This window comes from Lygodium microphyllum, chromosome 6, assembly GCF_053477565.2.
Source record: "Lygodium microphyllum isolate KBCC chromosome 6, Lygodium_microphyllum_v1.1.10, whole genome shotgun sequence".
NCBI lineage: Eukaryota > Viridiplantae > Streptophyta > Polypodiopsida > Schizaeales > Lygodiaceae > Lygodium > Lygodium microphyllum.
This window is the reverse complement of record NC_141140.1, coordinates 100,439,698-100,449,887: the sequence shown is the minus strand read 5'-3', so window position 1 is coordinate 100,449,887 and position 10,190 is coordinate 100,439,698. Positions and strand designations below refer to the sequence as shown.

The 10,190-nt window shown below is 40.1% G+C and overlaps 1 protein-coding gene across 1 annotated transcript; it reads left to right on the top strand.

The window, feature by feature from the left end:
* Positions 1 to 1,830: 1,830 nt before the first annotated feature.
* LOC148034869 (uncharacterized) lies at positions 1,831 to 4,749 on the top strand. The gene is made up of 2 exons (XM_087680583.1): positions 1,831 to 2,436; positions 2,584 to 4,749. Exon 2 carries the CDS (start codon positions 2,661 to 2,663, stop codon positions 4,341 to 4,343), a length of 1,683 nt encoding a protein of 560 aa, XP_087536709.1. The 5' UTR covers positions 1,831 to 2,436; positions 2,584 to 2,660; the 3' UTR covers positions 4,344 to 4,749.
* The last annotated feature ends 5,441 nt before the right edge of the window (positions 4,750 to 10,190 follow it).

Here is a 10,190-nt window from a genome sequence, read left to right as displayed (position 1 = left end):
TGGAACATCTAATGATTTTACAATATGATAATGTCCTAGTCACTAACTAATTTGGCAATAAGATTGAACAAAAATGTACACAACCATTGATCACATATGTTTGGGTGGATAGAGCTATAATAATGAAAAAGTCATATGATGGTCGATACATACCTTCTATCCAATTCAAGTAATATGTGGATTCCTAGAAGTTCGTGGTCCATATCCTACATAAATGAGAGAACTAAAGAAATATTTAAGATTTCCATCACATATAAACACAAATACACAATAATATAGTACATATTTAATGTTTTCAATTATTTGAGATCATTTTATAGGCCAAAATTCTATTACTAATGACCTTTTAGAATTTACTATAACCTAAAAATATGATACATCACATCTTGCGTAAGCATGCACATCCACCATAAGTTAGAGTCTAAGTAAAAAATAAAGGCTCCCCATGATTTTTAGTCTGTAGATAGGTGGGCGAATCTTTAGTTGGTAAGTAGTAAAGAGTGTAGAAAATTGGGCGAATATGATGAGAAAACCCTATTTTTGAGCTATTTTTGGGTGAATTTTAGACCAAAATATGTAAATTTATGTAGATATGGGCTATTGTTTGAGTTTTCAAGCCTAAAAATTTAGCTCGATGACCAAGAAAATCTTTGAAAAATAACATTTGGGCTAAAATTTACCCCTAATTTTTACCCTCGTCACTTAGAGTATGAGTGGTATCCATCATAATGTATAGTATCACAATGCAGATTGTGCAAACATTGAAGTATGCTCATCCATCATCAATTGGATCTATAAGTTGTATTCTGCATAAGTTCCTGATGTCATTTTAGACTTATGGATCTAGAATTAGAGTTTGAATATATCATAGTCTAGCACCAAATTATGGACTTCAAAGTATGGATGCTTACAAGGCTGACTCTAGCAAGTATTCACTATTATGGAAGGGACCTTTCTACAATGTTGTTATATACTTAGATATGTAATAGAAATGGTAACTTGACATCCAATCATGAATCTATTGATTCAACCAAATACATGAAATTTAACACATGTAGAGATTATGAGAGTGAAGATACATTTTAAAGCACTTTTTCACATAAGAAGTTCTTGACAAGCCCATATGCAAATTGTTAGAGTATTTCAAGTAACATGTGACCTATGTATAATTTCAAGTCACACACATTGCATGTTGATGTGTTCGATTATGGAATTCTCATCAATTTGTGGCAACTGCCCACAAAGAACCAAAGGGGAGGATTCATTATCTTGTCTAAATATTGAGAAAATTGATTACATGGAGAATAGATTTTGCAAGTCACAAAACTCTTAATGCAAGAGTAGTGTATTACCTTGCAAAAATAAAGCTTGGGAAAATCAATCCTCTTTCAACACATGTAGAAAATGAGTGCCTTTGCATTTGGGAGAATGGTATTGCTACTTCTCACCACAATAACCTAGCACCTACATGAACATACCATTGAGGGTTTACTTGCATTAAGAAGATGCCATGTATATCCCCCTTACAGAGGATTATCGTTGGACCCTAAACTTCATTTCAACTCATACCAAACTCTTCATTCAAATTCTAGGAGGAAACAAAAGTAAGGTAGTACTAATCTCAATATGCTTTATCTTCATTTATATTGGTAGTGAGTGGCATTCCACTTGACTTTTTGAACATTAAAATAGTGTAATGGGCAATGTTCAACTAGGACATAGTGGAAACTGTTGAAGCCTAAATAGCAATGGATAGTTTGTACAACAAAGGAAAGATTGTAAGTCCAATTTTTGAGACTGCCCATCATCATGCTTGCCATGAAAATTGAGTTGGATGAAAGCTAGCTAAACAAACTACTTATCTTTAAATAAAGCATAAAAAGAACCATTGTGCCAATGGGGCCATGGTCTAGCGGTTGGAGTGTGCATTGAGTTATTGAGGTGTGTGAGTTCAATCTTTGTGCCGTCCCTTGAGGCATGATAACACATCTATTGGCGTCCAAAAGAACCATCGTCCATGGTGACGATCGTTCCAAGAAGGGTCGAGTTCCAAACACAATAGGCTGTAGTCTTCCAATTTCCAAGCACAATAGGCTGTAGACTCTCAAGAAATTAAGAGACAAGTAAATTTCCAACTAATGCGAAGGTGAAGGCGAACGCCGTCTTCCCGGTGGCTCAAAATGGAAGTTTTTCTGTCGAACATTTCAGAACCCCTTTCTGGAACAAGCAAAGAGAAAAAGCACAAAACGGATTTGATCTGTTTTTCCGACTATCGGTAGTGGGCCCCGCAGTCTCGTTCTACAATCTTTATAAATACCTAAGATATTGCCGTTTATTTGCTCGTCTTTTGAAGTACCCTTCTTCTCCAATCTATCGGCGGAGAACTCATGTGCAACCTATTCCTGCATGTAATGAGCCCATCAGATCCTTTCACAGGTGCTTATGACCTGCAACAATACAGATCGCATTACCTGTTAATCCTGTTTTCCTTGCCCGTCATAATCCATCATGAGCATTGCCGTCAATCGCTATATCCCAATTTAAGACCACCTTTACTAACTCCATGTTTCGATTTCGTTGCAGGAGACAAAATTTATATACATGCCGGGAGACAAATTATAGAGGGGCTCTGTATTTGACCGATTAGCTCCACTTCAAGTATGTCGTCATTATATTGGATGAGCTCGCCTAATTCCTGTGTGGAGGCCTGCAATATAATTGGTACGAGCAATGACATCGAAAAGATTGTGCACATGGAAAACAAAAATATGGTCTTCCATTCTCGAGACGCTTATGATTATATCATAGGCCTCCATTCGTCCTCTTCATTGCCCTTGTGCATTGGTGAAGATCAGGACCTCCAACTATGCTCTACCATGGATATTCCTGCCCTTGATAATTATTCGCAAGACTGCCTTACCAGCCTGTCGACTTCACTGGTTCATGATAATGAACTGGCTGATGTTTTCGATTGCATAAACCATGCCAATCTGTTTGAGAATGCTATTGATAGCTCTGCTCAGTGCAGTAGCACTAATCTAACCCCCTCTACGTCCAGGTCAGAGGACGGAAAAGATACAAGTAGTCAGGATTTAACATCAAGTACTGCTGGCTACGATCATGAACAGTCAGTTATATCAAATGTGTTCAAAAGCGCAAGCGCTTCTGTGCGTTCATTCTTAGGTAGCTGTAATTTGCTGGAAGATATGCTATCTGAGAGCTTTGCTACTTCGGCGACCTCGACTCATGGTGCCAGGCACGGCATTGATGATGGAGGTTTCATACTCGGGAATAGTCATGAAATCGGCGAAGCTCTGAAAATTGCTGGGTCTGAGGGGCACAGCCCCAGTAACATGGTAAACTATGAGATATTTAGCGGTCAGAGTCCCTCAGCCGGAAGTGAATGCCAATCTTATGAGGGCCATGCTAATAATCTTGGGGTGCAGGATGCCAATAATGCAGGCAGCAGTACGACCACAGGATATACTATCAACAATGGAGCAGCGAGTTCGGTGGTGTTAAACCCAGATGAGCACTTGATGATTCTAAGCCGCAGCTGCGGGCATGATACTTGTACGAACTCAGAGTCTTACCAACTGCTGCAGATAAAAGGTGTTGATCAGTGCAGCGCCGGACCTACTTATAATAGTGGTAGCTGTGTAAGGGAGTTGGATTGCTTTGATGATCATAGGATGTGTAGGAGACTGAGTGCTTGTAGTACGATGGCCGATGGAGAACGCGCATCGTGCATGCAGGATCAGTCGGGGAGGTTTGAATATAATCACTGCGCGTCGGGAGGAGCCGATGAACGGTGTTCTTCATTGTTAGGTGCAGGCGCGGCGGGCGGTGGAAACGAGAATAATGAAATTAGCAGCAGACGCACTAGTGCTGCAGGAGACGATACTAAGCAGGATATTGAGGGTAATATAGAGTGGGGGGCGAAGGAGCAGCTGTCGCCAGCGAAGGAGATGCTGTATCGGGCGACGGCGCTGAGCTGGCGGGAGGATGATGGGGAGGAGGAGGCGGCTATAATGAGGGCGTGGAGGAGGCGGAGGCGGAGGAGGAACGTGAAGGTGTCGAAGGACCCGCAGAGCGTGGCGGCGAGGCTGCGGAGGGAGAGGATCAGCCAGAAGATCCGCATCCTGCAGGGCCTCGTCCCCGGCGGCACCAAGATGGACACCGCCTCCATGCTCGACGAGGCCGTTCTCTACCTCAAATTCCTCAAGGCCGAGATCCACCAACTGTCCCTCTTACCTCCTCCTCCTCCTCCGCCTCCCTCTGTGCCCGGCCCCGGTACTACGAGCCCCCCTGTTCCTTATACCTGTTGGCTACCCCGCCACTAATTACCTGCCTCTAATTTCCTGCTAACCCTAATTTCCTTCCCCTGCTGCCTGACCCAGCTGCTTCATTACAGCTTCATCCTATCGTTCCCCTTCACGCCAGTTGTATCACCCTTCTGACTTCCTGAAAGCCCACACTTAAGCTGCCAATTTTGCCTCTTCTTCCCCCCTGTCTCCCCTATCCCCCCTCCCCCCCTTCCCGTTCCCACATCACACACTGATGGAACATGAAATCCCGCAGCTTCCCAGGCTCTATGAAATTCCTGCTACTGCTAGTTATTTTTTAGGAGATTTTACCCCCCTTTATAGAAGAAACATCTCTCCAGTCCCAGCATCCTCCATGGTTCACCTATCAGTCATTCTGCAGGTAGCACAGGCTCATATTGTTCATATTGTTCATATTCGCAAGAAATGCAACAACCTACTCTTCCAACTGGACTTCACTGCTGCCGTTAATGTTAGACGTCTTAATTACGTTTTACGTCTTAATGCGTCGTATAGTTGGCTGGTCATTTTTCCATGCTGCTGAAGAAAAATAAAAAACGGACATCCTTCGTGTTTCAAACAACGTTCAATAAAGTAGAGTCTAGACAATCCAGAAGGTCAAAAGCAATGTCTACACGTTTCAAACAAGGTTTAATACGTAAGATAGTGGTTTTGTTTTTGGGTCTAAAATTAATGGGATTGAGGTGTTTCCACGAAGTATTACATTCTAGGTGAAGTTTGATTGTGATTCGTCAACACACTACATTGATAGATCCTAACAACCCTTTGTCAAGCCACATGACAAAATTGCATTCTACTCATAGTCTTAGTGATGATTAATTGCTTGAATGCAATGGCAAGCTAGCAATGGTTAATGCTTATCTTGGTCTTGATTTTGAAGTATATCTTTGCATCTCCTTTGAGTCCATGACATTTAATTTGGACCTACACTCATTATTCCATTTTAATAGTAGATGCCAATGTGGGTGTAATGAGAGTGGAGTTCATTCCATTGACAATATGATAGATAGAGGAAATATTGACGTTTATTGCAATGCTAATTCACTTAGCTATTAGCCAAGTCTATCAGCCCTACCCTTTTGAAAGAATATTGTTATTGGTGTCAACATTAAACAAGTCGATATTAGAGTTGTTATGACATTTGTGAAATTAAGAAAGTAGTATTGAAGCACCTACTTCTAAATTTCCAATACTAATTTGTAATGTGTTTATTTCCAAGGGCTTGATGTGCCCCTTAATGTAGACCTATGGTACAATTGATGTGATATGGATGTGGCTTAAAAATACAATGCATTAACAATGTATCCACTACCATTAATCCATAAAGCAACCAATCAACAAAAATGAAATATACATTGCAACAAATGAGAGATACACCATAAGGAATTAATAATGTAGTATATAGTATGCAATACAAACATGCGAGACACGTCTCACTCAAAAAGTTTATGTTGCAAGATTCCTTTTACAAATGTCTTGTAATATGATAAGATATTAAATTACCCATAGAAACTACTAAAATTCTAAGCAAACCATGCTAAGTATGACATGCTTAATATGCTACCAACAGCCACCATGATTCCATAATAGCAAAGCTCATCCTCTTACAATGGCTTCCTAGTCACATCTTGCACCACAAACAACCATATAAAGCAAGTCATTTTTATAACCTTGAGTTACTAGCTAATATTAATCCATTGAAATTGAATAATAACACATCTTTTGCCAAGTCTAATCCATAACATCTATATAAGCATGGCCAACCCATGTCTCACTCCATGCCTTTTCTCTAGAGAAAATGTTACCCTACCGATATATCCTTAAATTGAATGATTAAAATTTATTTGTTGAATTTGCGACAAGCATTGAATGCTATAATCAATAAATCAAAGAACCCAAAAAGAACATTGCATAATGCACAATACTTATAAAGACAACCTCAAAGGATACCCATTTTCCATTCCCCCAAAGTGACATTTATCCCATTACCACCCTCATGTTGCCTCCCAATGTTTCTACTTGCTTCATTTGTTCTACATCTACTTCAACTTTTTCCTCTCCTTCTCCTCTAGCCACAATGGCTTGCCCTCTCCATTATGTGTATCACATATCATTGAGAAGCCATGCTACAGATACACCTTAACCCTCTCTTTCCTAATAGTATAGCTTAGTATGTGTTATTATTCAATTTCAATAAAGTAATGTTAGTGACATATACCAAATCAATAGTATAATGTGGGTGTACAATTGGTGCCTTAAGTGTAGGTGTCTTAGTTCAAGTTGTGGGCCAGTGTATGGATACACTACAAGGATATTCACGAATAGCAATGGGCAGTTCCAACGTAAATTAGCGGTGTTACAAATGTGATGCAAATAGCGATAGTATTGAGACAAAAAAAAGGGTTGAAACTTGAGCACGACATTTTGCCGCGAAGAGTGAAAGAGAGCGAAATAGATCATGCATTTGGGAGAGAGAGGGAGAGAAAGAGAGAGAAGGAGAGCTTCTCACAGTTGCCGCTGCCATTCACAAAGAAGAGGAGGAAGTACATGAAGGGTGAAGAGAAGTTACCGTCGCGAAGAGGAGATGAAGAATCCATCCTCAGGCCTTTGTAGTGAGTGCATTGCTCCCTCTTGGTTTGTTCTTGCTCTTTCTCCTTTTCTTTTGTTTTTTTTTTGGTTGAGAATGAGGTGCATTGAGAGAGAAAGAGAGGAAATGAGAGAGGGAGAAGAATAAAGAAAAAGGAAGAAAGAACGAGAGTGAGAGGGAATAAACATGAAACATAATAAAGAAAGAGAGAAATAGAGAGAGAGAGAGGGAGGAAGAGAGGAGAATGAATGAGAAAACAGGAGGGTGTAGAGAAAAACAAAGAGAGGGTTTGTTCTTGTTCTTTAATTTCTTCTATTCTTGTTTTTTTTTTAAATTACAATGATGTGCATTGAGGGAGAAAGAGAGGAAATGAGATAAAAAAGGAGAGAGGGAGGAGAATGTGGTGCACTGAGGGAGAATGATAAGAAACGAGAGAGAGAGAGAGAGAGAGAGAGAGAGAGAGACAGAGAGAGAGAGAGAGAGAGAGAGAGAGAGAAGAAAGGAAAAGGAAGAGAGAATGAGAGATAGAGAGAATAAATATGAAAGATAACAAAGAAATGGGGAAAGAGAGAGAGAGAGGGAGGGAGGGAGAGAGGAGAATGAGTGAGAAAACATAAGGGGCTGGAGGGAAAAAAAAAGAGGGGCAATAAAGAAAGAGAGAGAGAGAAAGAAAGATAGGAAATAAGAGAGGGAGAAGAAGAAAGGAAGAGGAAGAGAGAAATGGCCGTCACATCTGTTGTACTCTCATGTTCTAAAACTGTTGAGCAATATATGAAAGGTGGAATGGTGGATATAGTAGCAGTAGCAGTAGCAGTAGCAGTAGCAGTAGCAGTAGTAGTAGTATAGAGAGAGAGAGACGTTTTGTCAAAGGTGCACCTTGGGTACGTTCAACGCTTCGGGAAGGCGAAGAAGGAAGAGAGAATAAACATAAAAGACAAAGAAAATATAAAAGAGAAAGGGGAGAGAACATAAAATTAAGAGCACAAAGAAAGGTGCAAAGAAATGGGGAGAAACAAAGAAAGGGGGAGAAAACCAAGACTTTAGTAGTAGTAGTAGTAGTAGAGACAGAGAGAGAGGTTTTGTTAAAGGTGCACCTTGGGTGCATTCGACGCTTCGGGAAGGCGCAGAAGGAAACGGGAACGAGAAAGAGAGAATAAACATGAAAGACAAAGAAAACATGTAAGAGAAAGGGGAGAGAACATAAAATGACGAGCACAAAGAAAGATGCAAAGAAAGGGGGAGAAACAAAGAAAGGGACAGAAAACCAAGACTTTAGTTGATGTTAATTTTGTTGAGTTACAAGAGAAGAGATCCCTTCTCAAACAATTTAAGAAAGAAAAAGAGAATGATAGCAAAAACAAATTGTTTATTGTAACGTAAACCAAATAGAAAATGATGAAGGTCATGATATTCAAGATCAGGAGATGTATCTTAATTAGCGTGTTCTGTGTCCTTGTTTTCAATGCAAGCTAGCATTTAGATGAAAACGTCAATTGTCTATAGAACACGTACGACACTTCGACGAGTTTCAATTGGAGATAATTGATCAGGTAATCTTAGACTTTGAGCAAACGGTAAGAAAAGTGTATGTTAATCATGCATTTTATTCACAAACTAATTGAATATCATATACAAAAATATTGGATGTGGTTGTTCAATTTATTACAGGGAGGTGAAGTCTCATCCCAAGGAGGAGTGTACCTTTTGTGGCCAGTTAGAAGAGTTCATTGGTGTCTAATGGATGGAGTGCTTGAGCCAATCCACCACTTGGAAGGTACTATCCAGTCTATACCATCAATGTTAGAGGAGACAGACAGCCTTTCAGACTATCCTACAATCTTGGAGCTGAGATGGGGGCAATGATCAATGTATTGATGCCTATGGATGCCAAGACATCTAATCCGCTTCGAAAGGAATCATCCATACCATTATATGATGGGTGCCGAGTATCTCGCCTGAAGATGTTGCTTGCACTCTTAAGTGTGCAAGCAAAATATGGGTGAAGCGATGGGAGTGTGACCGAGTTGTTCAGGTACCTTCTACGTATGCTTCATTGATTTCTTTTCAGCATCATTATTAAAAACAATTATACTTTTTCAAGGTGTTTTATGATTTCTTTTTAGGTTGTAAAAGTATCATATATTACCACTTGTAAATATCATGCTTGATTCTTGTGATGATACACAATAGGTTTTACAAAATCTTGGCATGGACTATAACATCATCCATGCATGTGTCAATGATTGCGTACTGTTTCAAAGAGAATACCAGACTATGGAGACATGTCCAAAGTGTGGTGCTCACAAGTATCGATAGGACTTGCAAGGGCAAACCATCCCTTAGAAAGTTCTTAGACACTTTCCACTTATCCCCCGTATACATCACATGTTTCGTACGTCAAGCTTGGCGAGCTTAACAACGTGGCATGCACAGGATAGATCCACAGATGGAGCCCAACAAATATCAGCAGATTCACATGCATGGAGCTACATTGACTCTATCTTTCTAGGCTTTGTATGAGAGCCAAGGAATCTTTGGCTTGGTCTTGCTATGGATGACGTGAACCCATTCGGTCTCCACTCAGCTTCCTACAGTGTGTGGCATGTAGTCCTTGTTAACTACAACACTCCACCATGGATTTCTACGAAGAAAGGACACCTGATCCTTAGCTTGCTCATTCTTGGCCGCTACAAAGTCAAGAATATGGACGTCTATCTCTGTCCATTAGTTGATGAGCTTAAGATTTTGTTGGAGGAGGGGGTCGCCGTGCAAGATATGAGCAAGCGCGATGGTCGACGGTGTCAAAGAGTTTACTGTTCATGATATAAATCATGGGATTCTTATGAACACAAGAAGAGTTTCATTGGAAGTTATATGAGATATTTGTATACAAAATTCAGGCATTGTTATCCAATAACCACCTTAGTTATACAAGTTCTTTTGTATTTAGCATATAATTTGCAGTTATACCATGTACATTTATGAAAAATAAGTCTATGGGAACCTATAACTTGGACATCTAGAAGTAATTGACAATCTACTGGATAAATCACATTACTTCAGGTACAAAAATATGGTAAGAACCCAAAAATGATGCCAAAAACTGTCAAAAGTACACTAGGTCCACATGGGACCAGAAGTAACTGACTTAAGTGACCAGCAAGTGACCTAGGCTGGTCAAAAAGTGACCAGGGACTGAGCAGAGAGCAGCCCGCGTTTTTTGGCGCAAAATGCGGGCTGCACTGTCTGAGGGAAAC

Coding starts and splice junctions, on each gene's coding strand:
- LOC148034869 (XM_087680583.1), top strand. CDS start 2,661: ATGTCGTCATTATATTGGATGAGCTCGCCTAATTCCTGTGTGGAGGCC.